We start from the raw sequence: 27,979 nt of genomic DNA on the forward strand, positions 1-27,979 counted from the left end.
GAGGGTACGTGATGGCAGCACAGCCGCTCGCTTTTTAACGCTACATTCCAGCTGAGGGGAAAAGGGCAGGAAAAAAAGTCTCGAAACGCCAATTGGATATAAATCAAAGTACTTTAGAGTGACTTTTACACGGCGTGTGTGCGTGCGTGCGTGGGTGCGTGCGAGTGCGCGTGCGCGTGTAATAATTAACAGGAGGCACGAAGGTGTCCGTTGGCAGTTCTTTGGCACTCTTTCCATTGTCATTCCTGGGTTTTTTTCCCCTTCCTTCCTTTCTTTCTTTCTTCCTTTCTTTCTTTCTTTCTTTCTTTTCAACTGTTGGATGCATTGTGATTCGACACGTTGACAAATGAAAGCAAGCAAGAAAGCGAGTTGTTGTCCTACCTGACGAGCAGGTAAGCACTTTCGCCAAGGTCAGAAATGTCGTTCGAATTGTTGAAACCAACATTTGCTTCGTTTTCAGTTATTTAGCGTCACTTTATGACCGTTAAAGCTCTTGTGATCAGGTGGTGGTTACACTGCCTTATTTTAAACCATTACTTTGTGTTTGTAGAGGAAATAAAAGACATTTTGTACAAATCATAAACTTGAATACTGAAATTATGTTTCGGAAAAGGCTCCTATGTTGTGTTTTTTATTATTATTATCATCATTATTGTTTGCAGAGTAAAGTTGTTGGTTTTTTTTTTTGTACCTTAAACTCCCAACAAAATAGTTTACTCATTTAATTGAATTGACGTGAAAAAAAATGTCTTTGTTCCCTGTAATGTCTTTTTGCTTTCTAAAAAAAAAAACAATATACAAGTATTTTTAAAAATGTATGCATAAAATAGTATATAATACTTAACAAATGTCAAATAATGTAGTAATGTCTCTCTCTCTCTCTCTCTCTCTCTATATATATATATATGTGTGTGCTATGTGCTATACCAAATTTAACAAAAATATATAGAAAAGGGTAAATAAATCATAATACTACTCAAAAATTCTGAAAAAATAAAAACATCACTTGTCATAAACATAATAAAATCAATGTATTAATTATTCATCTAAATCGTTTTATATTGAATACAATACATATGTATAAGAATTTAATAAAATCCAACTGTTGTATATAATATCACCGCCATCTATGATTCAATATATTATTATTAACCATGCAAGACTGAGACTTCTGTCGCATTCGTTTTAATGGAAGAAACTTGATGGATGAAAATGACGAAATCTATTTTTCATTCGTTGAATGAAACTTTCACATTGATGACATTGACATTTTTCAATGGACTCGCCCTGATGATGTGCCCTCACCGACGTTTCCGTGGCAACCGTACAAATGCGTCAGCCATGTTGTGTGTAAGCACACACACAAAAAGACGACCTTTACCAGTGTTTGGAAAATGCTAATAGTGAGTTGAGCTTCAGGTAATTCCACACGAAATGAAGCTTGAGTACACTGAAGCTAGCCACCAGCAAAATGTAGCAAGCTAACCTCCAAGAAAATGACGCAATTCATCTTCAAATTTGTTTAGGGCTCACGGCTGCTCGCGGTTTTAAAGTGCGCCGGCACCTGACTGCGCGTTTGCAGACTTCGTTTATTCGGAAGGAAGGTAGCGAGACAAACTCGTTGGCGCGTTATGAGGAAAAGGTGGCAGAGTTTTCCCACTGGAGTGGAGAAGAGAAGACACGGGTGGTTAGTAACACGTTACAATCACTGCGATACATTTATTTAGAGGGCCTACTAATTTCGACCTCCATAGAATGACTCTCTAACGTGGACTTAGTGGAAAAGTGTCAAGTTCATAAAAAACTACACAAAAAAAAACAACAACACATTTGTCACATTTGAGTGTCCAGAAAAGGCCCCTCTGACAGCTACTTGCGTTTGACCCAGTTTAGTGTCCATATTTGGATAAGAGCGCCCCCTTCCCTCTGACCGGTGTTTGGTATGTCGACAGCGCTGGCTCAGGAGCGCAGAGGTAGGCGGAGATCTTGGCTCGTGGCGGGGATAAGCTGGAGAAGTTCCAGCGAGCTGAGTTTGGGCCTCTCGGCACAAAAACGTCTGCAACTCAGGAATGCGTGGACCGTTTGAATTCATATTTCACATGTTTACTGAGGAACCATAAGAGGAAAGAAAGACATAAGGTAGATGTCTAAGAAAGAGGTAGATCTACATAAAGAGGTAGATCTACATAAGGTAGATGTCTAAGAAAGACATCTACCTTAGGCTCTGTCAAAGGACTGGGTTCCACCAATCCAACATAAGCCCGATTGACCTTTGACTCCATTTCACCAATCAGATGGAGCCAGGCAGTCACGTGACCTTAGCGCGAGTCTCGACCGCACAGCCTAAAAGTGTCCACATTTCAGCCTACGAGAACTCCGCTTCAAACTTGAAGAAAGTTCATGTAAGACCATTCTGTGTGGCTGAGTTTGCCGTCATTTCTGGGATTTCATGTCTTTTTTTTTTTTAGCTAAAGCCATATTGTTGGACAATATCTAAATTTGCACATTTCTATGAATATTTTTGTCTATTTTACGTTCATGCTCTGGTTCAAAAAAAGAATCAGAAATGACTTAGGAGTTACCCAATACCTGAGTTGTCTCCTTCCTCTTATTCAAGTAAGAATTGCAGGACGACTTTTTACTTGAACTCGAGTCTTATTTTTCTAACGTATAAGCGCTCTTACATGCGTACAATTTTTGACATCTCCACCCACCCGCCCGCCGCACCTCACCAGTTACTCAGTACTCGAGTAGTTACTTCACTAACTACTTACTCATGGTCACGCAAGTAATTGTTTGGAGGACCCTGTTTTACTTTTAGTTGAGTCATTATATTCTAAGGTAATAATACTCTTCCTTAAATACAATTTTTGGCTCCTCTACTCAGCGTGCTCGCAGCTCACTGTTGACGCGACGCGCACATGCCCCAAGTAATGGATACCAGCTCACAAATCCAGCACGAGGACGAGGACACCACCAAGAAGACTTCGGGGGTGCTGGAGACTTTCCGAAACGGTATCCGGCCGGTGGCCCAGAAAAGTCCGCTCACGCCGGGGTCCAGAGGGTCCAAGAACCAGTCACCGTCGACGCCATCCAAAGCTCCACATTCTCCTGGTGAGTACAAAGATACGAGTCATCGCGGTTGCATTTGCACAAAAACACCATACTCCCGAAGCACCCCCCACAGGACTCCCCGAGGGACACGGTCGAACGCCTACTCCAAGTCCACAAAACACACGTAGACCGGTTGGGCGAACCCCCACGCACTGTCGAGGACCCCGCCGAGGGCGCAGAGCCGGTCCACTGTTCCACGGCCAGGACGAAAACCACACCGCTCCTCCTGAATCTGAGATTCGACTTCCCGACGGACCCTCCTCTCCAGCGCCCCTGAATAGACCTTACCAGGGAGGCTGAGGAGTGGGATCCCCCTGTAGTCGGAACACACCACCCCAGTCTGCCAATCCAGAGGCACTGTGCCCGATGTCCACGCGATGTTGCAGAGGCGTGTCAACCAGGCCAGCCCCGCAACATCCAGGGCCTTGAGGAACTCCGGGCGAATCTCACCCCCCCCCCTGCCACCGAGGAGCTTTTGTCACCACCTCGTGACCTCAGAGAACCCAGATCTGCTCCCTCATGGGAAGGCGAGTCGGTGGAATTGAGGAGGTCTTCGAAGTATTCTCCCCACCGGCTCACAACGTCCCGAGTCGAGGTCAGCAGCGCCCCATCCCCGCTATACACAGTGTTGGTAGTGCACCGCTTTCCTCTCCTGAGACGCCGGATGGTAGACCAGAATTTCTTCGAAGCCGTCCAGAAGTCGTTCTCCGTGGCCTCACCGAACTCCTCCCGTGCCCGAGTTTTTGGTTCAGCGACCACCAAAGCCGAATTTCGCTCGGCCGGCCGGTACCCGTCGGCTGCCTCGGGAGTCCCGCAGGCCAAAAAGGCCCGATAGGACTCCTTCTTCAGCTTGACGGCGTCCCTCACCGTTGGTGTCCGCCAACGGGTTCGGGGATTGCCGCCACGACAGGCACCGACCACCTTACGGCCACAGCTCCGGTCAGCAACGGAGGCGCGGAACACGGTCCACTCTGACTCGATGTCCCCCGCCCTCCCCCGGAACGTGAGCAAAGTTCTGTCGGAGGTGGGAGTTGAAACTCCTTCTGACAGGGGATTCCGCCAGACGTTCCCAGCAGACCCTCACAATACGTTTGGGCCCGCCACGTCGGACCGGCATCTTCCGTCGGAGCCGACTCACCACCAGGTGGTGATCGGTCGACAGCTCCGCCCCTCTCTTCACCCGAGCGTCCGAGACATGCGGCCGCGAGTCCGACGACACGACCGCAAAGTCGATCGTCGAACTGCGACCTAGGGAGTCCTAGTGCCAAGTGCACGTGTGGACACCCTTATGCTTGAACATGATGTTCGTTATGGACAATTCGTGACGAGCACAGAAGTCCAATAACAGAACACCGCTCGGGTTCTGATCGGGGGGGCCGTTCCTCCCAATCGCGCCCTTCCAGGTCTCACTGTCATGGCCCACGTGAGCATTGAAGTCCCCCAGCAGAACGACGGAGTCCCCAGCGGGAGCGCTCTCCGGCACCGCCTCCGAGGACTCCGAAAAGGGTGAACTGCTGTTTGGCGCATAGGCGCGAACAACAGTCAGGACCCGTCCCCCCGCCCGAAGGCGGAGGGAGGCTACCCTCTCGTCCACCGGGACTCCACTGATATCTTTCTTTGCTTTCTTCTTGAGTTGGACTTTTTATTTGTCAGAAAGTGTTCCCATATCGTAAGATTTGCTCCCCTGCCTTTTTGGTTTCCTGCTTTTCTTTGTCACTGAAGGCAATCTGAGCCTTTTTCATCCACGCATTCCCGAGCGGGTCGCCTGACGGACGTGCGCCAACCGGTCGCTTTCTCGTTGTCTCGTCAGGCGTCACGTCGCCGCTGAGGAGCGTGGCGGTGCTCTTCCACACCGAAGACCACGACGACGAGTCGCAGAAAGGCCGACCCGTGATGCGTTCGAGGACAGGTGATGAAAAAAACCAAATGGGGCAATATTATAGAAAATTGACTTTTTAATACGGCAGCACGATGTGCTAGTGGCCTCGCAGTTCTGAGGTTCTGTGTTCGAGGCGCAAGCCTTCCTGTGTGGAGGTTTGAATTAGCTTAACGCAAGACTCCAAAACCAGTCCGTTTTTTTCTCTTTCCGTCTTCCTCCTCCCCTCAGAACCAAACGTGGCTCGACTGGACTCTCTCCTGAAGAAAGGCGCGTCCATTCGTCGCAGCCTGAGGTTCGGCTCCAAGAAGGACAAACCGCAGGACGCCTTCCTCGCCGTCCGGGATGAGGCCGAGGAGGAGGGGGAGGAGGGGGAAGCCTGGGAGGAGATGGAGGAAACGTACACGCTGCCGGAATTGCCGCGCATCCCTCTGTCGGGTAAGATTGCGACACAACGCCGTGTTCGAGGCCAATGGGACATATCGCTATCGCAAGAATCCTCGAAGAATCACAAGGAGGTCAAGAGGCCAAAGTTGTTTTTCACACACAACGCCGTGAACATCTGGCATTGAGTCACACGTGCCTGTCACGTAAAAACCATGAAAAAGGTCGGGCATTTCTTTGCCTGTCTTTCACACGCAACCCAGCAACCGTCGCGCATTTATTTCACACAGAGGTTCCAACATTTATATGTCTGCGTCTTTCTCACGGCACCCAGCTAGGTCACGTCTGTGTGTGTGTGTTTTTTTGTTTTGTTTTTTTTTCTTTCGGAAAGACGTCGAAAGGCACGCGTTCCGTCCTCCGTCCTGCATGTCTGCGTTCTCTGTGTTTTGAAAACATTCGTCCCGATTGCCGTCTCCAAAATGCGCCGACGACGGCGCTTCCGGCGATGTGCTTTAACGTTTGAAGGTTATTGCATCAGCCTGCATTCTGATCCACGGTGATGTCGTAAATTGCTGTAATGTGCAATCCGGATTAATCTGCATCTGATCCGGATGACACATTTGGAATCACTTCAAATCAAATCAAAGCAACACACACACAGTATGTTTCTGTCAAATGTCTTGGGATTGGTTCAGTCGTTCGTTTATGTCAAATCTTATTGCATCCGCAAATCTGGATCAGATCCAGATGAAAGCTTTAGTTGGACATGACAGCATGTGATCCTGCGAAGATACTTCACATTCGTTTACGTAGGATCTTGTTACGTCGGCTAATCTGGATCGGATGCCGATTTGATTTTTGACATCTTGTGGCCCCGCATGCACACTGCACATTTGGTCCGAATCACAATCAGAACGGTTTTTCGCGGGTCATAACCCCCAACGATGCGGATAGGTGAACCTTCAACTCCTTGGTGGAGCTAACAGAGTTTTTGTTTGTAGTGATGCAGCTCAACAAACTGACGGAGCCGATCTTGTAATATACAACCAAAGTCACAGCCTTCAAGTCGTCGGAGGAGGTAACCGGCCTGTGCCCGTTCGCAGTGATGCAGATCAACAAGCTGATCGAGATGGAGGTCCTGGAGGAGGCGCACCTCCACCTTCTGGCTCTGCGGGCGGAGTTCCAGCGGGAGCGTCTGCGCCTCGCCCAGGAGGACTCGCCCGTGGAGCTGGCCAAGAAGGAGAAGGACCTGAGTCTCCTCTACGCCGACCTGCGCCTGAAGATGGCTTCCATCGTGCGCACCTCCGTCTCTTTACCCGCCAGGAACGAGGGCCTCCTGGTGCACGTGGCCCGCATCGTCCAGGAGGAGGACAAGCGGGCCCGGGAACCCGGCGGTCTCCAGGGGAGCTGGATGGACGCGTGGAGGGAGGCCGTGGATCGGGGCGCCCGGGACAAGGTGGAGGGCGTCCACCTGGAGCCCAGCAACGACGGGTAGGAATACATTTGCCCGTTTCAGAGGCGATCCTGATGCGCTCACGCTAATGATCAGAGTTGACGGGAAGCTAAGGTTAGCCCGTACTCCAGCCGGGAATTGTTTTTCGTCTCCCTTCTAACCGGACTCCTTTTTGCCTAAAAACATCCAGATCCTTTGATCTTGAGGCGACAAAATGCCGCGCGTCTCCCGCAGAGTGAGGAGAGAGGCGGAGTTTGACCACACTTGTCCGACGGTTTCACAGATTAATATATACAAAATCATTGGATTTGTGAAAAAATGTCAAATTGAGCATATTTGGACGTACCGAGATACAGTGGGCGGGGGGGAAATGGGGGAGTGGGGAAAATCCGCAAATAATAGACGCCCGCTATAATCCGATTGGGGGGGGGGAAATAATATTCTTTTATTTTTATTTGTTTTAAACTAAAAACATTCTTGAATAAACTGGGTGAAACCACCAATAAGCGTTTTTGGGGTTGGTTACCCCCCAAAAAAAGAAGCAAAAAAAATGAAGAAATAAAAAAAAAAAAAAAAAAAAAACCACTGGCAAAGTCTGACAAAAAATGCAAACTAGCTAACAACCAAAAACCTTTGACCGGTGAGTCCGCGGGTGCTGAAGCGCGAGTATGCGGGGGTCGGCTATACACAGTGTATGTAAGCGCGTCATTATTTCATTGGCTGTTGTCGTTCATTGAACTTTTCCAGGCGTAAATATTCTTTGCGTGCGAGTGACCGAGACCGTACGAATGTTTGTTGATTTTCGTCTGACGGCGATGTGACCTCCCGCCAGTAACGCCTCGTGGCTGGCGGTCCACCTGGGCCTCCTGGGCAAGGCGTTGCTGGAGGATCTGGAGAAGGCGAAGAACGAGCTGCGGCGCTCCTACCCGCCCAGCTTCCGGGTCTTCGCCACTTACGTGCGCGCCTACCACGCCGCCGTCGGTCGGCACCTGCGCACCCTGGAGGGCCGCGCCACGCGGCTCAAGGACCTCTACGCCCTGCTGGACTGGACCGTACGCCGCTACCGCGGGTCAGTGAACGCGCCGTCGTCCCGCCGCACGATCGCGTTTGCCATTGGCCCCCGTGTGGTGAAGTCCGCCGCCGCCCTCCGGTGGAAAATATTAGCTTGTATCTCAGTGCTTTGCTGCCGTCTTGTGGCATCCTGGTGCCAAGAAACTATGTTGAAGTGAATTTGGGAGCCATTTAGACAAAAGTTGTGCTATACTACCATCTTGTGGCCTCTTAGCGCAAAAGAACTATGTTGAAATGAGTTGCTTTGTTCTTTCAGACAAAAGTAGCGCATTTATCGGCCATTCTAACACTTTTAGGATGGGCACTCTCAATTTTGGCTATCGGCGGCACGTTCGCTAGTCTAGTCCTAATAGAATCGGACTCTTCTTCAAACCTTTTTCATCACTTAGAAGAAGGGCCTATTTGGGTAGGTATTATTACAATTGCATCAAAGGGTCAAATGAAGACATATTTAATGGATTACGCTTGATTTGATGTATTTCTACTGTTCAATCTGAGTTTCCTGTCACAGTCTTCATGTGCATCGTTAGGATTGGATGCAGCTACTCTTGGGTGTTTTGTTGGGTTTTCAAATGATGGCAAAGATCAAACCCAAATGACCGGGGATTTCCACAAATAAGTGTGGGATCAGGTCCCCCGAAAGACGAGTACAAAATGGGAATGTGCGGGGGGTCCCCACCGTGTTACGTGAAATGCAGCTTCCAAGCCAGCGTTCTGTTTATGGGAGATTTTCGGAAATCAACTCAAGTGAAAATTGTGCTCTGACATCTTGCGACCTTGCGTACAAGCGGCGCTGTTTTTTATTACGATGAATTTTTCATTTTCGTTACGCTATTTGACGACATGAGAAGCTCAAAATAGCTTGCGTATATGTATATTACACGCACGTGATATTCAGCGTCAAAAGGTGTCAAAAGCGAGCATTATTTGGATCTTTTATCGCGTGTCGTACCTAATGAAGCGGCCTGCGAGTGCGGACAATATTCCGTTGCCTTCGGTAACGTGAAACATTTCTACATTCCTAAAAGAAGCAGACAGACAAATTTATGGAACGGGAGTTGATGTCAGAGAGCAGGAATGTTGGGAAATGTTTCCCGACGAAGAAGAAGAAGAAGAAGAAGAAGAAGAGGAATCCGGAGCGCCGAGTCCGCTCGGAACGCCGTTTGCAAAAAAGGCGGAAAATAAACCGACGCCATCTCAGAACTTGTTCGACATTCCCGACATCTGCTTGTAAAGTCATTGTGCGCGCTCGATTGCCAATTGTGTGCTCGCCAGCGAGAGGATCATGGGCAGCGCCGCCCTCGAGCCCGACATGAGCGCGGCCGACGCCGACCTGCGCGTGGACGACGACTTCCTGCGGAGGCTCAGAACCAAGTTCTGCGACACTGTCAAGGTCAACCGCCGCGCGCTGCGGCCAAGTGATGGAATTCACGGATCGTCGAGCTGATCCGCAAATCTCAAATGAGTTTGACGCCCCTGCTTTTTTTTTTTTTTGTTCTGCTTTTCTTTTCCTTTTTTCCAACCGTCCCAGGAGGACCTGAGAGCGTCTCTGGACCGCCTGCTGGAGCTGGAGAACGAGGAGATGTGGAGCGTCGGGAAGCGTCCCGACACGGACGCCGACCGCTTGTTCACCTCCGTCTTCCACGTGGACATCTGCACGGTCAGACACCGACGAGCGACTCTTGGGCGTCGACGGTTGCGGCGACAGACTCTGGCGCGCGTGTGTGTGTGTGTGTGTTGGCGCGCGTGTGTGCGAACAGAAAGTGAGAGGGAACGCGGTCAACGCCGCGCACGTCGACGGCGAGCTGGAACGAGACGTGATCGCTTCGTGCCTGGGAGAGCTGAAGGGTTTCCCCAAGAGGTTGAGTTCTCGAGTCTTCTTCTTCTTGAATCGAAGCGCGATTCGATTTCTCGGGAGAAAATCTGCCAAAAGCAGAAGACGCCGCGGCAACTGCTGCGGAAAGGGTCGCCGCGGCAACGTCACGCCAACGATACCGAAGAGCGCAAATCTGTGTTTCATCCGTCAGAATATTTCATTTGAAATTGGATTGCTTCGAAACATCTTTGAGTTCATTTCAACGAATGCGTTATTATTTCTTCTTTTCCGCGTGATATTTTCGTCTTTCTTTTCTTCTTATATTTCTTTGGGGATTTGCGCGAGCGATGCATTTTCAATGCATTGTATTGTATTCTATTTTTCATTCATAGATTTTCACTTGTTTTCAATCCTCGATTGTAGTTTTCGTTTTTTTACCGTGATTCCTTTTTGCAGTTCAAGAGCTCCTGAGCTCTCCCTTGAGTGTTGTGCGATCGTTTTTACGCAATGTTTGAATTGTTTCATTGATGTTGTTAATTGTTTTACTTACGGAAACGATGTTGCGCAGGTTCGAAGACGAGTTCCGCCGCCGCCGCCGCTCGTCCGCGCGAGCCGACGATCCGCTGTGGAGCGAGTACCGCGTCGCCTACGTCAACTGCTTCAGCGCCTTACGGTGCGTCATTTTTCCGTCAATGTGTCTTCGAAGTTCATTGTACGGCAAATGTCCTTCGCAGTACCTTTCAGTTTGAGTTGCATTTTCTTTGAGTTGAAGGAGGAGGAGGAGGTGAAGGTGCAATATGCGACGGATTGATTGATTCGTTTGAATGAATTTCCGATCATAGAGTCGGTCGAGATGCGAATTGTTGTCCTTTTTTATATTGGAGTTCCAGCAGGAGGCACGCTGCTGATGTTTTCCTTGATTTGAAAGAGGGGCTCTCGGTGGCCAACGCTCGTTATTTGGATTTTGTTTGAACCCTTTAACCCTCGCATGCACGACCTTCCAATCAAAAATGAGCCCAATTAAAGTCAACGCGTTTTTTGCAAAGTTTTTTGCAATTTGGTTGTTAGTCTTCAAAACGTTTCAAATGGAAAGTTGTAATATTTTCATATTCCTCCGAAAACATGTTTGTGACATGAGGCCATTTTCATTTGTGTGTATTGATTCATGACTTTTAAGGAATTGCAGTTTTGGTCACTCTTCCACAAGCGGGGTCACTTTTGCTTGACCTTTCTGTCATTTTGGTGAAACAAAAGAGTCGATTCATTTTTGACGCGTACATGTTTGACTTTTCCTTGCCATTTGAGCACTTAATCCGTCAGGGTTTTTTTTGCCCACCTTGCCCACCTTGCGCCCCCCTTTCATGTCTTGTTTGAGCGGTGAACAGCACGCACGGCGACGAAAAGTGTTTGTGCGTGTCGCCTCCGCCAGCGTCCACACCGAGGAGTCGTACCGGCGCTCCAGCCCGCTCGCGGTGGCGGCGCTCGGCGAGGAGGTGTCGCGGCTCGTGCTCGCCCTCCGCGACGGCCTGCGAGAGCAATTCGAGGAGGACGTCAAGGTCAAGTAGCATTTGACACTATTTTATTAATTCTATGAAATGATTCTTTTTGTCGTGTATATCATTTTCTTTTTCGTAGGGAGCAGGAGTGAGGGAAATGAAAAACGATTTGCAATATCCATCCCTCCATTTTCTGTAGCGCTTCTCCTCACGCGGGTCGCGGGCATGCTGGCGCCCATCCCAGCCGTCTTCGGGCGGGGTACGCCCTGAACCGGTCGCCAGCCAATCGCAGGGCACATACAAACAAACAAGCCGTCGGCATTCACATTCACACCTACGGGCAATTTAGAGTCTTCCATGAACCTAGGACGCGTGTTTTTGGGGATGTGCGAGGAAAGCGGCGTACCCGGAGAAAAGCCACGCAGGCGCGGGGAGAATGTGCAAACTCCACACGGGCGGGGCCGGGATTTGAACCCGCAACCTCGCAACTGCGAGGCAGACGTGTTAACCGGTCGAGCGACGTGCTGGCTATTTGCAATATCCTTCTATTGAATTGAATCATTTAATTTCTTTTTTTTAGTACAAGGACGTCGAAGTGACCTATGAATTTATTTTATTTGAAATGTTTTTGCTTGTTTTTATCGATGTATATTTTATTTTTGTACTTTTGCAGTGTACAGTATGTTTTGAATTAAATGATAATATTACTTTAGTTTTGATTGAATTTGTCTGTTTTTTTTTTCTTCGCTGTTTTTATTGCATTTTTGGGTTTTACATTCTTTAATTTGGTTGTATTTGACTTTAGTTCAAGTAGGATCTCCGCATTTATTTCAATTCAAATATATTTTAGCTTCGTTTTATTTTCTTGTAATAGCTGTCCAATTTAATTCATAATTAATAATTGGATCTGATTACATTTTAGATGGGTTTTTTTTTTCCCCCTTGAATTTCATTTTTGCTTTTTTAGTTCAAGGAGGAGGTCAAAGTACAACGCATCCATGCATTTTCCGTACCATTAGTTTTCCCCAATGTGCATTATTTGTTTAGTTTATTTCTGTATTTTTAAAAAGATGTATTTTTAGTATATTTGGTCCTTTATTTTTAGGTAGTGACAGAGTGAGTTAGTAGGTCATTTAATCGTATCGTATTGAGTTGTTGAAGGTTCAGGTGAAAGTGTCATCTCCGGTTATTTATTTGGGGGATTTACAGGCCGATATGCCAGCGCCACGTGTCTTTATTTTGGCGGGAAATCCGACTCCCGCTTCCCTTGCGTTAGCGCGCGTGATTTCTGTCCGGCGCAGTCAGACGGATGGAGGGCCTTCGGAAAAAAAAAGCAGAAGCGGGGACGTTTCCCAAGAGTCGATTGTTGTCAGTGGGGAAAAAGTGGAAGTCCAACGAGAAGAAAAAAAGTCCCAAATGTCCCAATTTCTGACTTCTCCGTTGCCTCCCTCGCACCTCGCGTGCTTTTCTACACGTTGCCGACTTTTCCGCGCGGCGTGCGGCAGCGTCGTGAGAAAGCGGCCGTAACGCCGGCAGGCAATTCTTCGGCCGTGTCACGTGCGCGTCTTCGGGAACACCGAATGCGATTCGAAAGTCTTCAGCCGAGCTGGTGTTCTTTTTCAAATGAAACGAATGCGCTCGAATGCGTAAACGTCGGAAAACAATTCCTCGTCTTCAATAATCCGAGACGCGCATGTTATCATGAACGCTAAACGAATGGACGTTTTTCAACCAGATGTACGGCGGAACTTCGATTTCATGGACTAATGGGGGAGGGGTTGTTCCTGAAATCCGATCGGCCGTGCAATTGAAGCGCTTTTTTTCATGGGCTAAAAAAAACGCAGTACAGTGAAAAAATGATTGTAAATCCATTTTCAAAAGCTTGAAAATGTTTGAAAGGTGGCGTCGTGGTCCGCTCGTCTGACTTTGGCGCGGGCAGCGTGGGTTCAGTTCCCGCTCAGTGACGACGTGAATGTGAGTCCGAACGGTCGTCCGTGTCTGTACGTGCCCTGCGACTGACCGGCGACCAGTTCAGGGCGTAGTCCGCCTTTCGCCCGAAGTCGGCTGGGATGGGCTCCGGCGTCCCGCGACCCTAACCGGGATAAGCGGTGCTGAAAATGGATGGATGTTCGAAAGGTTTTTATCCAAATCACTTCACCGGTTACCGACTCGGGATGGGTCATTTTCTGGCCGTTAACTCCAAAGTCCCTTAAATCGAGGTTTCCGCTGCTTCTGTTTTTTTTTTTTGCTAACGAAATGGAGCTGTGTTGATTTGTTTTGTTTTGCTTTGCTTTGTTTGTTTGTTTGTTTTGCAGCCGTACCTGCGGCGGATGATGACGAGGAAGTGGCTGACGAACGACGACGACTTCGATCGCCTCTACGCTCGCGCCGAGCTCCTGGCGCAGCACTGCGCGGCCGCGCGGCCGCCGCACGGCCAGGTGCGAAAGCCACGAGCGGCGTCGCGTCTCTCCGTGTGACGGACGACTTGATGTTTGTGGCAGGAGGTGGCGAGCCGGGCGCACTACCACGTGCTGAAGGAGTACGTGGGCCAGCTGATGAAGAACAAGTACTCGTGCAAGAACCGCAAACACGACGAGGCGGCCGGCAAGATCCGAGCGCAGTGCTCCAAGCTCGCGGACGTCTTCCACCGCATGGTACCGGCTGGGAAAACAGCAACAAAAAAAAACCACACCTGTATATACACGTGTATATGTGTTTCTATACATATTTATAAGTAAATGTGTGTGTGTGTGTGTGTGTGTGTGTGTGTATATATATATGTTTTCAATGTTGGCGCCGGGTCAGGGTTCGCGGGAGGACTGGCTGGACCCCGTCGGAGAGCGCCTGAGCGACATCGTGGGCCAGGAGAACAAAAACCACATCAAGGAGCACCTGCAGCCGCTACTGGAACAATACCCCGACTTCAGGTGCCTTCTGCATCATATAGCGCAAAACATAAACAACAACAATGTCATCAAATACATCCATCCATCCATCCATCCATTTTCTGAACCGCTTATCCTCGCGGGCGTGCCGGAGCCCATCCCAGCCGTCTTCGGGCGGGAGGCGGGGTAGACTCTGAACCGGTCGCCGGCCAATCGCACGGCACATCCAAACAAACGACCGATGTCGCTCACGTTCACACCTACGGACAATTTAGAGTCTCCAATCGACCTAGCACGCGTGTTTTTGGGATGTGGGAGGAAAGCGGAGTACCCGGAGAACGTGCCAACTCCACACGGGCGGGGCCGGGGATTGAACCCCGGTCCCCAGAATATTTGCGAGGCAGACGTGCTCACCGGTCGGACGCCGCGCCGCTGCTCGTCAAATACAATTAAACACCAATTAATTGAATGGAATCCCATTGAATCAAATCAAACACGGAATTGGTCTTAAATGATGCGATCAAAAAATAATCATGAAGCACATTGACATGGTCAAATGAAATGAATGAAGGAAATCGTATTCTATGATAAAGTAAAATAAAATAATATGTTAATGGTTGGTCAAATAGAAAAACTACGAAATTGTATTTAATGTATGCTAAAATAAAGAAATTGGCATATTAAAGTAAATTGAAATACAATAGGGAAATAGTATTTTGTGAAAATCAAATAAGAAAATGATCTTTTATGGTGGAGTAAAATAATAAAATATAAAATAACATGTACCAAAATAAAATAAGAAAAATGTATTTTGCCATAAAAACAAAATGTAACTAAATAAAATGATTACATTACTTTTTATGGTCAAATGAAATAATATAATGACATTTTATGGCAAGAAAGGACATTGCCTTTTACGTTAAAATGAATACAAATAGAATGTATTCTATATTAATATTATTGATACAATAAAATACATAAAATGGAACCGCGAACAAGCAGAAGTAGTTTCAACACCCAAAACAAAACGGCTAAAGTGAAGACACGGACGGGGGTGAGAAAAAAAAAAGAAGCAGTCAACGCATGACAAAAGACGAGGAGGAAGTGCTGGCGAAACGCGTCTCGACGCGCCCGAGTCGACGCGAGGCCGAGGAATGAAAACAAGAAGCAGAAACGACAGTTGAGTCGAGGTCGCGTTGACGCTCGCCGGCTCTGGCCACTTCATTAGGTACACCGTCCACTCTAATCCAAATTTCAAAGGTATAACCCGGCAGCTGCGCCCGGGGATTGGTCGTCTGTTGGAAAGCGGGTCGTCCGAACGACAAACGGCAAACCTTGTTAGAAAGCACAGAAACGATTTCGTTCATGCTGGTGAGCACCCGAAGGAAAACCAAAACTAAAACTCGGTAACAATGAAGGTCTGTCGGCGAGCCAATTAGCAGCGCCTCCGTCAAGTCTTTCCTTAAGTCTTTCAAATTGACAGGCAGCATTTTTTTCTTTCGTTTGTGTTTCCCGTTCCGATGAAATGGAAATAATCGGAATAATTGCCATGAAAATCGAGTGCTCGTTAACTGTACGCAAAACCTTTCGGCTAACATTGTTCGCGGTTGTACGGGTGTAAAAAGACGCTAACCGCTGTTACTATATCCTACGTTGCCCGTCTTGCCGACGGCGCGGGTGACAAACTCCATTTTGCCGCAGGCCACGTCGTCGGTACGTTCTTCCTCAGACGGCCGTTCTGAATGTTACATCACCTCGTCGTCGTATTTACGGGACAAATTGATGGATAGTTTGTTTTGAAGTCAGAATTTGCTCAACAATTGTTCGCCAAAAGTTCCAGTCCAAAGCGGTTTAGTAACAAAAAATATCTGAATGTTATTTATTACATATGACGACGTGAAATGTCGGTCCCGATTTCATGGAGAACCGCGGAAGTTGACGCGAAATGTTTTGCTTTTAGGGGCCACCTAAAATGTGGCCGGGGGGCCGGACGTGGCCCCCGGGCCCTAGATTTTGGCCCCTGCGGTCTACGGCCGACTGCCCCGCGTTGTCCTGCGTTGTCTCTTGTTCGTTGCGTTGCCGACGTCATCCGTGTTGCGTTTGCGGCGCTCGCAGCTGCAGGCACCTGGCCGCCGTGCTGGCGTTCCGCGGCCTGATGTGCGGTCGCGAGCATCGGCGCATCCTGCGCAGGCTCGAGCGGCTGAGGAAGACGACGACGGCGGCGACGAGCGACGACGACGACGGCCGCGAGAGGTCGTTGTTCGGCGGCACGGAGGCCGCCGTCCGAACCGACTGCCTGTCCGACGTCTCCGTCTTCTGCTTCAGCTTCGTCTTCCCCGGCGACGAGTTGAGGTCCCCATCCGCTGCAGGAAGTAGTCCCGCATGGAAGTAGATCTGTTGGCTTGTATTTCTAACGCTGATTTCTTTCAACATACAAAATGTTAACATCTTGAAATCATCTTAAAATTAAAAAAAGAAAAGGTCAATCTTGTATGTTTGCATCGCCTGAGTTTGTGTTTGAATTTTGGACATTGAATTATTTACACTGAAGGTTTCACACGGAATATATTTCCATTGTGTGTGTGTATATGCATATATATTTGTATAATATAACTATATATTTCAAAACACTGAATTTGGTTATCGCCAAAATAATAATGAGTGTAGTGTTCAAAATTCAGTGTAAAAAGGTCAAACGCAATTGGCACAAAAATACCGCGATTTATATCTGTTCCACTTTTTTAACGCAATGTTAATACTAAAAAAAAAGAAATGACTGTTCGAAACTATTATTGTTATATTTGTGCCAGCTGAGTTTGACGTTGAATTTGATAACAATCAGTTTTTGGATGGTAAAAAAAAATGGAGTGTTAGATTTTGTCATATTTTGAATCGAGTTGAATTTAAGATGTTACATGTTTTACACTGATTTATTTGGAATAATCAGTGTAAACATTTGGAATGTTTTAAATTCAAACTCCAATGGCACAAAAACACCACATATGTTGTTTATGTCTCTGTTTTTATTTTTTCTAAATTCTGTAGTTTGAATTGAATGACATTTTAAACATTGTATTTGTTTACCGTCAAGATAATCATTGTAAAAAAAAAAAAAGCAATCTTAAATTCAATTTAAGATATATGTAGGACACCGGAATTGAAATGTATTGCACTGAATGTTTTGATGGTTAAAAAAAAAAAAAATCTGTTGGAACTTGTGGTATTTTTTTTTATATGGAAGTTTAAACTTCAATTTAAGATGAGTATTTTTTTTACACAGATTTTTTTGGGGGGAAAATAAAAATGGAAAAATCGGTGTCAAATAAAATGTCTTAAATTGAAATTCAAACTCAGATGGTGCAGAAATCTCTGGCACAGATGAAAATGAAAAGCGGGTGTTGGAAATTCAAGTTGAGAGAAAGCGAAAACCTTCCAACACCTGAGAGGCGTTCAAGTGCGGCTCAAAAAGTGGGTCAACATCTGCTCTTCATTTGACACGAAACGTTTTGGGGCTTCCGGGATCCTCTTGGCCTCCTTCGGCCCGCCGCACGCGCGTGCTCATCCGAATCAAGACGGTTTCCGGCGTGAGACATCGTCGGACTTTCGCTTCTTCGGGTCTTCGGTCCGCTTTGCGCGATTTCCCGCAAAGGCGAATTGGGGTTAATCCCGCGAGCTGACGTTTGCGGCGGCGCGTTTGGAATAAATACTTTCACTTTTCCTTCTGGGGCGCCGCGGAAACGCTTGCGCCGCTGCTGCCTTTTGCGGATGTTGAGGAGCAACAACAACAACAACATTTATTGCGACGTCTTTAACAAGGAGGGTAAACTCACTTTTTGGGGAAGCAAAACTCTATTGCGACACTTTGCAATGGCACCGCAGAGATTGGCACATTTTGCAAAGGCCTTCCTCCAAATGGAGGAATTTCCCTTCTGCGGCGAAAGCTTCGCTGTCATCAATTGGGGGGGCGGGGGGGGGGGGGGGGGGGGGGGGCGTCTCCAGGCCAAAGCTTTTCCATGAAATCGAACGTCGCAGGGTGTCAGAAGTCGAAACACAAGATGGGAATGCATATTTCCTTTTTTTCCAAATCGCTTTGAACTCTCTCGAAGTGTCGTAGAACGTAGAATCGGAAGTGCGGATGTTTTTGGGAAGACAATAACGAGGGGAAAATAGTTCGATCGGAGACATCGGACGAAGGCCGTTTCGTTCAAAATGCTTCGGCGCAGAAGGAACCGGTCAGCCGCAAAGGTCAATTTGCCAGCGGATTCAAATGCGCCTGTTCGATCGGTCAGCTAGTTGTTTATTTTTATCGCGTCAATCGCGACTCTTAGACCTTTGAAGTACTTTTAAAGCCAGAGGCGTTTCTGTTCGCGACGAATGTCATAAATTGGCAATATTTCGGCGAATGGAATTATTTGCCCGTGATTAAGGGGAGTTGTTGCACAACAGCATACGACAGCGGGTACAACTGCAAATTTAACTGACCCAGGATTTGGGAGATTTGAGGACGGCGTCTGACAGCAACGAAGAGCCTCCCCAGCAGAATGGAACTTGGAGCATTTGGTCTTGTATCAAACGCGTGACTTCTAATGCCCAATTTCACCTTGCCGACTGTCGACTATTCTCAATAAACTCCCGTCTCGCCTCTCACGTCACTTTCGAGGGTTGTTGAAATGCTCGCTATCCCAGGTGCGGCCTGCTGGTGGCGCGCGTTGGGCAAATGGGGCCTCTCCCCCTCGAATGAAGGGAGAGGCGTGGCTTGAGGCTGCTGTTTAAATAGCGCGTGCGTGTTTGTTTCGTGGGAGAGACGCGGCAATGATATCAGGTGAGACGCACACGCGCGCGCGCACGCTTTCGAATGCACTTTGCGTCTTAAAAAGCAAGTTGTGGCGAAGAAAAGTCAAGTTTGACGGGGTGAAGTCCCACGATTTGAATCTTGTCATCTTAGAGTCACGCCATAAAAGTTATTATCATTATTTTTTTTCTTGTTCGATGTGCTTGAGTTTGGTGTTACGATGCTTTATTCACTCATTTTCAAAAACGAACACGGATAAAACAACTTTCCCCCCCGCCCCACACACACTTTTTGTGAGAAGACAGCGATTTTATTTTGAAAAACGACAGGAACCTGGCCGGTGATTATTTGAGCACGACTAACTTTCGATTTGGCGTCTTTATTAAAAACATTTTCCAAGTGGAAGAACAGAATGTACGCCGACACTAATGCGATTCACACAAAACGACTCCGTGGTTTTGTTTTGTTTTCATCAAAAGCGTTCGTTTTGTCCAAAATTGTAGCGCTGTTCCTCATCTTTGGTCTCCCCGCGGAGAGGTTCGCGTGAACGTTTGCGACGTGCAAAGATGTTGGCTTCGTGTGAAGCTTCTCGAAGCTTGGCCCGAGAGCCACCTGGCCAACCCCGCGTTGAAATGTGTCCTGTCGTGTGATTGGTCAGACTCCACGCAGAAACGCGGTGGCTTCAAGTGGTCCCCTTTCACAGGGAAGGCGGCCGGGAAGGAGGCGGGGGGCCACAAGCTGAAGCTCAAGTTGCCCAAGATGTGGGGCGTCAACGCGGCTCACGTCACGCGAAACAGCGCCCCCTCGACGGCCGGACACGCGGAGCCCCGAGAGGCCGAGCCCGCCGCGGAGCGTGAGTTGCGGTCGAGACCCAAAGTTCGAGCTCGGGCTTGAAACCCTTGAAATCCAAATGGTTGTTGAAAGCCGAACCCCGGCTTGCTAACCCCCGGCTCCGATCGATGACCCGAGCGTATTGTGCTTCAGCCGCCTCGGCGCCGCCGGTGCCGCTGACCTTCGAGCAACACCTTTCGTCGCTGCGCCTGAGCGAGGCGGGCCGACTGCTGCTGGCCAGAGAGGAGCGCCTTTTCGGGGGCGACGGCGACGGCGATGGCGGGGGCGGGGGCGGAGGCGGGCGACGGCGCCGGGAGGACGCGGACGCGCTGGCGGCCGACCGGCGGGCCTTGGAGGAGGCGGTGCTGCGGACGCTCAGGAGCTCGTTGGACGCGGCGGACGTCGAGGCCCTGAGGTCGGCAGTGACGTTCGTGCAGCTGGAGGAGGAGCAGGACCGGATTTGGGAGCGACGCGGGGGCATGCCGCCGCTGCCGCCGCCGCCCTGGAGGCTCAGGTAGGGAAATACGTTTGGCGAATGTCTGGGCCAGATGGCTTTCTAGTGGAATGCGTTGCATATTGCATTGTGTCAGTGTATTCAATTCCAATTCCAATGAATACAAGCCAAAACCTTCTTACTCCTATTTTTTTGTCAGCTTTATGATCACTTTATGGTCACACAGAATTTTCTAAAAAGGAACTTCAACTCAAATATATCTTGTGGTATGTTTGTGCCGTTTGAGTTGCAATGTTAAGGTGAAGAAGCATTTGGTTTGACAGTGATTTTTTTTGATTGATGGACTGATTATTGATTTTATTTGAATTCAAGGTCTTGATTTTTTTTTTTGTACACTGAATTCCTTGATGTTTTTTATTCTGAATATCTTTAGACAATGTATTTTTGAGTCGTGTCGGTAATTCTCACCCAGATACATCTTCTTATCTGTATTTTTGTGCCGTCTGACTTTTAATTTTAATTTGAGACGATTTTTTTTTTGTTCAGAATTTTATATTCAGATTTTGTTTCCCCCAATTTTTTTAAAATTCATTGACCGTTTATTGATTTGATTGTAATTTAAGATATTTATTTTACACCCGCATTTTGGATTGTGAAAAAAATAGTTTAGAAATTCAAATAAAGATAGCACAGATATACCTTGTCGTATTTTGATTTTGACTCTTAATACAAGAGGAATTTTTTGGCACAGATTTTTGCGGGTTTAGACAATGTGTTGAAAATTTGGTGGTTAAAAACAAATTGCGTTACAAATTCAAACTCAGATGGCACAGAGATATATCTTTTTTTTGTGCCGTCAAAGTTTTAATTTGAATTAAAGAGGTAAAAAAATGTTCACACTGATTGTTTTCTCTCTCTCTCTAGCTATCTATCTTGATCTCTCTTTATCGCTCTAACATATATATATATATATATATATATATATATATACATATATCAATAAGTATTTAACACGTCACCATTTTTCTCACTAAATATATTTCCAAAGGTGCTATTGACATGAAGATTTCACCAGTTGTTGGGAACAACCCGAGTAATCCATACATACAAAGAAAGTAGAACAAATAAGATCAGAAATTATGTTCTGTGTAATAATGTGAAATGTGAAAGAAAGCGAGGTGCAAACAGACATGGAAAGTCCGGACAACACCTAAAATCGATCAATAATCAAACAGCGATCCAGCCCCTTGTCAGTGCAAATGAATATCAGCTGGTTCAGTCCTAATTGAGGGCCTACAAAAAGGTCTCATTGGCAAGATGTGAGTTAGGACGCATCTCACGATGGGGAAGAGCGAGGAGCTGTCTCAAGACCATCGCAAACTAATTGTTGCAAAACATAACGGCGGCGTTGGTTACAGGCGCACATCTCAGCTGCTGAACATTCCAGTGAGCGCGGTTGCGGCCATAATGCCTAAGTGGAACGCCAATCAGGCCACCATGAATATGCCTCGATCGGGTGCTCCTAGCAAGATTTCTGACAGAGGAGTGCAAAGAATAATCAGAAGAGTTGTCCAAGAGCCAAGGACCGCCTGTGGAGAGCTTCAAAAAGTCCCCGAATTAGCGAGTAGTGTTGTCACAAGGAAAACGGCGAGTAACCTACTCCGCCGCCATGGCCCGTTTGCACGCTCACCACGCAAGACCCCATTGCTGGGCGGAAAAAAAGCATGCCAAAGCTCGTTTAAAATTTGCTGAACAACATTTGGACAAGACCGTTAAATACCGGGAGAATATAGTCCGGTCGGATGAGAGCAAAACCGAGCTGTTTGGATGCCATAATGCACACCACGTGTCGAGGACAAATGGCACTACACGTCACCCTAAAAACACCAAACCGATCGTGAAGAGCATGATGCTGTGGGGCTGCTTTTCGGCAAATGGTACTGGTAAACGTCACATTATTGAAGGAAGGATGAATGGGAAAACGCACCGAGACATTCTTGACAAAACTCTGCTGCCATCTACGAGGATGACGAAAATGAAACGAGGGTGGACCTTTCAGCAGGGTACTGATCCAAAACTCTCAATTGGTTTCAAAGAACAAAAATAAAGCCGCTCGAATGGCCCAGCCAATCACCTGACTCGAATCCAATGGAAAATCTATGGAATGAGCTGAAACTCGAGGTCCATAAAAGAAGCCTACGGAACCTTCAAGATTTGAAGAGTTCTTGTGTGGGGGAATGGGCCAAAATCGCACCAGAGCAATGCAAGCGACGAGTTTCCCCATACAGGAGGCGCCTTGACGCTGTCATCGCAAACAAAGGCTTTTGTGCAAAGTATTCAATCAATACCAGTGGGTGTGTCCAATACTTTTTCCCTCTGTCATTTCTGAGCTAATTTGTTCTACTTTCTTTGTATGTATGGATTACTCGGGTTGCTCCCAACATCGGGTGAAATGTTCCTGCCGCTAGCACCTTTTGGAAATATAGGTCGTGAGAAAAATGGTGACGTGTGAGATACTGACTTCAGCCGCTGTATAGATCTAGAAATGGAATGTAAACTCGGGATGCCTTGCGTGCGTCAGGTGCTGGAGGGAAGCGCACGACACGACGCTGCGAAGCCTGGTGGAGGAGCGCATGGACGCCCCCCCGACGCCCTCCGCCCTGCGCCCGGGGCAGTCGTCCATCCAGGCCGACGTGCACAGCATGGGCCGGCGGCTGAGGCGCGACCTCCTGCTGGTGCTGGAGCGCGTGGAGCCGTGCTACCCCGGCCACCTCCGCATCTGCCAGCAGTACGCCGCCTGGTACCACCGCTGCATCGGCGCCAGGCTCGGGAAGCTGGCGGACTTCGGACTGGACGACCAGGACTGCACCTTCCTGCTGCGCTGGGTCAACGACTTTTACCCGCGGTCGGTTTTTTGCTCGGCTCGTCCGGGCCATCTACGGAACTATTTATGACCTTTCGAAATTCCGCACTTCCAAATTTAGGAGATGTTCAACATCTCCTCCTTGCAAAGCCCTGCAACGTCAAGTCTCATGAATTTCACAGCAACTTCCCATAGTTGATGTTAGAGGCTGCACTTCTTTAGACAGCAAACTCCACTGCACTATTTGTGAGAGTGAAGCCTCTTCATTTTGACGGCGATCGTTCCCGTCCGTCTTTGGTAACCCGACTTCAAATTGGGCACCTCGAAGCGTCCGATTGAGTCCGTAGGTGACACTCGATCAGCACGTCATCGAATAAAGGTAGAATTCGAGAAGAGACGGCTCAATCAGAACGGCGGGAATTTACAACACAATATGGAAAAAATACAATGAAATATAAATACAAATATTTTAGTTTGGAAAATGATACAATTTAAGGAAAACATTTTTTTGGCATAGCAATTAGAAGGTAAAAAAGGGACAAAATCGTATGGGGGACGTGCCATTAAATATGAATACAGCGTTTTGTTATCTACCTAATGATACAAATCAAAAGTAAGACATTTGTAAATAATATGGGCTAAGTACAGGCAAATATGTTTTTTTCAATAATGCAATCAAATCAAATAAACGATTAAAAAATCCTAAATACTACAATAGATTTGGAGGCCCAAACATGTAAATGAGAACGGACTGAATACAAGACAATGGACGATTGTTTCTTTGAAATGAACTAAAAAACCAAAAAAGACCAATCATATTCAACGAGTATCAAATATATGTAACTCCCATTATTTACGTGTCGCGGGCGTGCCGGAGCCTATCCCGGCTATCTTCGGGCGCCGGCCAATCGCAGGGCACACGGAATGCTTCACCAAACGCAATTGAGTATTTTCTCCACTTCCACGTGATGTTTAACAAACGTTCCTTACTGCATCAGATTGCTTCAAGAAGTCGAGCTGGCGGGTGAGATCGGCAGCCCAGCGCTTGAAGGGCTCCTGCCCGAAGATCTGCTCTCCCCTCTGGAGGAGCAATACCTCAGCAGACAGCAGGTAGTCAGTCAGTCCGTCCGTCCGTCCGTCCGTCCGTCCCTCGCGCACCGAGAGCCCTTTGTAACGGCGGCGGCGCGTTCAGAGGGAGCTGAGCACGTACGTGGGACGCATCCTGGACGAGGCCCGGGAGACGTGGACCGAAGGGGGGCCGCCGCCCAGGGAGGACGGATGCTTCGCCAGTCCCCTGGCCTACGACATCATTCAGGTGCGACCGACCTGACTCGAATAATAAAGACGTGGCTCGCCGAGTTCCCTTTTCAAAATCGATTTCATTTGACGGACTGTTTGAGTGATTGCCAGTGATTTTTCCATCCTGTTACAAGATTTTGCAAACTTTTAAGAGCAAAATGTCTTCATTGTTAGCTGTCCCAAATGTAGTTTTGTGATTTGTGAACTATTGCAAGTCTTTATTGTTGTTCCGATTGTACACAGGCAAGAGTGCGAGGGCTTGAATGAGTAGCTGGGATCATTTAGGGGTGCGATTTATGATCATTTAGGATCCCAGCTACAACACGCGGCTGGGATGGTAAATGCACAATTGACACGTGTTAGGCAACACGTGTCAATTGTGCGACTCGCGGCATTTTCACAAAGCCGTTTATACCTTCGCCGTTCCGCAAGAAGTATTTTTAAATGAGTGGGCCACCACCATTCGTTCTGTCAATAAGGATTGTCTTTGCTATAAATGCCTACAATCTGAAAGGATCTGACTGACTTTTGGAAAATCGGACTTAATTAAGCGTGGCTGTTTCAGCATGGGAGACTTTTAAGACATGAAAAACCAAGGCAGCGTCAAAACAAAAAGTGTCTTAACTGTCGTTGATGAAATCAGATGAAAACCACTCGCATGATATAAGATGGCACTTTGTTTGCAGATGGTAAACGGCATGGTGAGCGCGGCAGAGAAAGTGGTGGGCGACCTGCAGAAGGCTCAGAATCTGACGTGTCAGCTGCAGGACTTGCTGCACAGGTACGGCGCGAGTTGTTGTCGCGAACGGCGACAACCGGCATCGCGCCTCTGACCCCGCCCCCGCTCGCCCCCCCCCCCCCCCCCCCCCCCCCCCCCCCCCCCGCAGGTTCAGGACTTTCCAGGCTGACGTCATCAAGCGCAACAAAGCGAACAGCGCGGCCTTCGTCAAAGCCAACCTCGGCTGTGTGGCGCAGTTCAGGTCAGCTTGAAAAATTCATTCGGTCCTCCGTTGTTCACGCAGCTTTTCAGCCGTTCAGCCGTCTATTCATTCATGAATTCACCTCTCCGTTCATTTGTCCATCCGTGTATTCATCCGTAATTCACTCATCCCTTCATCCAGCCATTCATTCATGCAGCCGTCCGTTTAGTCATCCATCCGTTCAATCGTCAATTCCTCCACCCATCCCTGATTTCATTCACGCGTCCATCCATCCATCCATCCATCCATTCATTCATTCGTCCCGTGCGTGCGCATGCGCAGGGACTTCCTGGCGAGCAGGAGCCGCCTGTTCCCGGAGGAAGTTCGCCAAAGCTGCCTGAGCGTGCTGACCGACATGAAACAAAGCGCACACGAGTACCTGCTCGGCCCCGTGCACAAGAACCTCAAGGTGACATCGGCTCGTGCGCACGCAATACTCGACACGTACGCACAATTTACGACCTATATTGAACTCTGACCCGCGCCGCACCGACCGCAGCCGCACTACCGAAAACTTTGCAGCCAAGAGTGGTTGAAGAAGTCGAGGCTTGACCAGCTGCAGTGCGGCCTGGAGGACGAAATGCTTCGGCTTCAAGGACCGTCGCGGTCCTGTCACCAGGTGCGCCGCCCGAGGCCGCCCGATGCCGCCCGGCCAGATGTCTGATCGGCGGAGCGTTCTGTCTTCCAGGAGCTGATCGGTCAGCTGCACCGAGACGTGTCGGTGGAGTACGTCCGCAGGCTTCTGAAGGGAGAGCTCCGGCTGAAGGACAAACAGCAGCAGCAGCAGGCCGCCGACAACGTGGACCGCGACGCCAGCGCTTTGCACGACTTCTTCATCACACATGTGAGGCGCGCACGCACGCACAGTGCGCATTTAGGAGTCCCGTCATATTTGTTCCATTAGTGGAGCTGTTTTTTTCCCTTACATTTGGAAAAAATGTCTTCATTTCTTTGCCTTTTCTTAATTGAATTGAAAAATGCTTGAATACCTATACTAAATGAGTTATTGTAAATACTGAATTAACCAATTAAATTTAGCTAGTTAATGCATTGCAATGGCATTGACCATGGAATAGACTCACTTTTACAAACAACTTTTTAAAATGTTTAATTTTTTTTTTTTTTTTTTTTACGAATCACCTCATCTGATTGCTCAACAGCAGAAAGTCCAACACTGACTGGGATCTGCAGGAATTTGATTCAAAAATATTGACAAATCAAATCCTCCCTAAGGTTTGTTTTGTGGTCATTGGACTGGCAGGGCTCCAAGGAGGCGTGGCTTCAGGAACTTTTGCTCATGATCGCCGAAGTCCTGAAGCTCCAGGATCTCCCTGCCATCCAGTTCCAAGTGGCCTCGCTGGCAACGGCTTTCCCCGATCTCAGGTAACCGGGAAGCGATGTCATCTCTAACCGGAACTCACCGTAACATACGAGGAGGTTTCAAACATCTCGTCCATAATTTCACATACTGTACTCTAATATACTTGAGTACCACACCTCATTAGCACTTTGTTAGCATGATTTTACCCCCTTAACATCTCAATTATAGATTAAGATGCACAATATATCAGGAAAAAACATCTTGTTTGCAGTTAAATGTTCACGTGTTAGCACAACTTTACCCTCGGTAAGAATCTCGTGAGACTTCAGCTCAATGCGCCTCTGAGAATTTAAATGTTTTTTTAAATAATAAAACAGTCATTATTAACCCATTTTAGACTAACCCTTTATTGTGGGCAGCCTGAGGCACACCTGTGCAATGATCGTGCTGTCTAATCAGCAACTTGTTATGCCACACTTGTGAGGTGCATGGATTATCTCAGCAAAGGAGAAGTGCTCACCAACAGATTTATACAGATTTGAGAGCAATACACCTTTTTGTGTACATATAAAAGTCTTGTATCTCATGAAATATGGGGGATTTTTGATGAGCGTATTTTATATGGGAAAAATTGGAACCGCCTTGGTGGAGGTCATAATCAGAAGTAGCCTTCTTGTTTATCCCCGCAAACTAAAGACATTTTCCCAAAGCTGCTCACCACGTGTACTAAATAAAATGGGATCAATGCCCGGCCCACTAACTTTTTTTTTTTTTTTTTTTTTTTTTTTCTCCTTCCTTCCTTCCTTCCTTCCTTCAGTGAGAAGCATGTGGTGTCTTTGCTGAAGCTGAAGAGCAACCTCACCAGAGAGGACAAGAACAACGTGAAGGCCGTCCTGTCGGAGATTCCCCCAAATTCCGCCCAATCGCAGCCCTTTTTCTCATTTGTGGTAGTCAAGTAGCCACAGTGCCAAATAGTGATCTGCCACGCACTCAATGTGGTTCTCAATCCTCTGCGTGTGTGTGGTTTTTTTTTTATTATATGTTATGAACATTCAGGAGTTTATTTTTGTATCGGTTGAACATGAACATTTTGTTTAATAAAGGGAATAATAACAAGTACCGCATGGTCAAATTTTAACAAGCTCAACGTTTAGGGCAGAAGTCTTTTTTTAAGGCGCTTTTACCTGCGCAACTGTTAGGGGATTTATGGCAGTTTTATTTGAACATGCACAACTTTTACAGTTTACCTCATTTTTACATGCAGGGTTTTTACAGTAGTTGTATTTGTTTAACCTGTGCAAGTTTTGCAGGTTTTCCAAGTTTGTGTCAACATGCGCAGATGAT

General features: G+C 47.6%; 2 protein-coding genes and 1 long non-coding RNA gene across 10 annotated transcripts; 2 read left to right on the plus strand and 1 right to left on the minus strand.

The window, feature by feature from the left end:
* Positions 1-14: 14 nt before the first annotated feature.
* Positions 15-17,407, plus strand: exoc3l4 (exocyst complex component 3-like 4). 5 transcript variants are annotated; one of them, XM_061695823.1, is made up of 16 exons: positions 16-392; positions 2,295-2,402; positions 2,888-3,114; positions 4,925-5,023; positions 5,222-5,428; positions 6,478-6,865; positions 7,660-7,896; positions 9,174-9,291; positions 9,430-9,558; positions 9,659-9,759; positions 10,283-10,387; positions 11,144-11,270; positions 13,526-13,648; positions 13,712-13,864; positions 14,016-14,137; positions 16,211-17,407. In XM_061695823.1, exons 3-16 carry the CDS (start codon positions 2,922-2,924, stop codon positions 16,485-16,487), a joined length of 2,379 nt encoding a protein of 792 aa, XP_061551807.1. In that variant the 5' UTR covers positions 16-392; positions 2,295-2,402; positions 2,888-2,921; the 3' UTR covers positions 16,488-17,407. The 5 variants fall into 5 exon arrangements, with proteins under 5 accessions (XP_061551804.1, XP_061551809.1, XP_061551805.1 ...); XM_061695820.1 differs by having other exon boundaries at positions 15-392; positions 9,430-9,759; XM_061695825.1 differs by lacking the exon at positions 11,144-11,270 and having other exon boundaries at positions 15-392; positions 9,430-9,759.
* On the minus strand, positions 1,029-18,873 carry LOC133412522 (uncharacterized). Of its 2 annotated transcripts, none has more exons than XR_009769780.1 (3): positions 18,578-18,873; positions 13,532-16,518; positions 1,029-3,111 (listed from the first exon to the last, which is right to left on the minus strand). It is a non-coding gene; the product is annotated as an uncharacterized LOC133412522 (long non-coding RNA). The 2 variants fall into 2 exon arrangements; XR_009769779.1 differs by lacking the exon at positions 1,029-3,111 and adding an exon at positions 9,807-11,240.
* LOC133412520 (tumor necrosis factor alpha-induced protein 2-like) lies at positions 18,224-27,968 on the plus strand. Of its 3 annotated transcripts, none has more exons than XM_061695828.1 (13): positions 18,224-18,340; positions 19,546-19,740; positions 19,872-20,232; positions 22,754-23,077; positions 24,034-24,145; positions 24,228-24,350; positions 25,021-25,115; positions 25,222-25,314; positions 25,597-25,723; positions 25,814-25,933; positions 26,003-26,158; positions 26,576-26,697; positions 27,453-27,968. In XM_061695828.1, exons 2-13 carry the CDS (start codon positions 19,647-19,649, stop codon positions 27,592-27,594), a joined length of 1,869 nt encoding a protein of 622 aa, XP_061551812.1. In that variant the 5' UTR covers positions 18,224-18,340; positions 19,546-19,646; the 3' UTR covers positions 27,595-27,968. The 3 variants fall into 3 exon arrangements, with proteins under 3 accessions (XP_061551812.1, XP_061551811.1, XP_061551810.1); XM_061695827.1 differs by lacking the exon at positions 18,224-18,340 and adding an exon at positions 18,347-18,917 and having other exon boundaries at positions 19,591-19,740; positions 27,453-27,962; XM_061695826.1 differs by lacking the exon at positions 18,224-18,340 and adding an exon at positions 18,347-18,917 and having other exon boundaries at positions 27,453-27,961.
* Positions 27,969-27,979: the final 11 nt, after the last annotated feature.

Source organism: Phycodurus eques, chromosome 14, assembly GCF_024500275.1.
Source record: "Phycodurus eques isolate BA_2022a chromosome 14, UOR_Pequ_1.1, whole genome shotgun sequence".
NCBI lineage: Eukaryota > Metazoa > Chordata > Actinopteri > Syngnathiformes > Syngnathidae > Phycodurus > Phycodurus eques.

Bases quoted from the DNA above. Each gene is read 5' to 3' on its own strand.
- exoc3l4 (XM_061695820.1), top strand. From the start codon at position 2,922: ATGCCCCAAGTAATGGATACCAGCTCACAAATCCAGCACGAGGACGAG. The intron at 5,024-5,221 runs GTGATGAAAAAA...TCCTCCCCTCAG, and splicing joins CGTGATGCGTTCGAGGACAG to AACCAAACGTGGCTCGACTG. The intron at 10,388-11,143 runs GTGCGTCATTTT...CGCCTCCGCCAG, and splicing joins AACTGCTTCAGCGCCTTACG to CGTCCACACCGAGGAGTCGT.
- LOC133412520 (XM_061695826.1), top strand. The intron at 23,078-24,033 runs GTCGGTTTTTTG...TTACTGCATCAG, and splicing joins GTCAACGACTTTTACCCGCG to ATTGCTTCAAGAAGTCGAGC. The intron at 26,159-26,575 runs GTGAGGCGCGCA...TTGGACTGGCAG, and splicing joins ACGACTTCTTCATCACACAT to GGCTCCAAGGAGGCGTGGCT.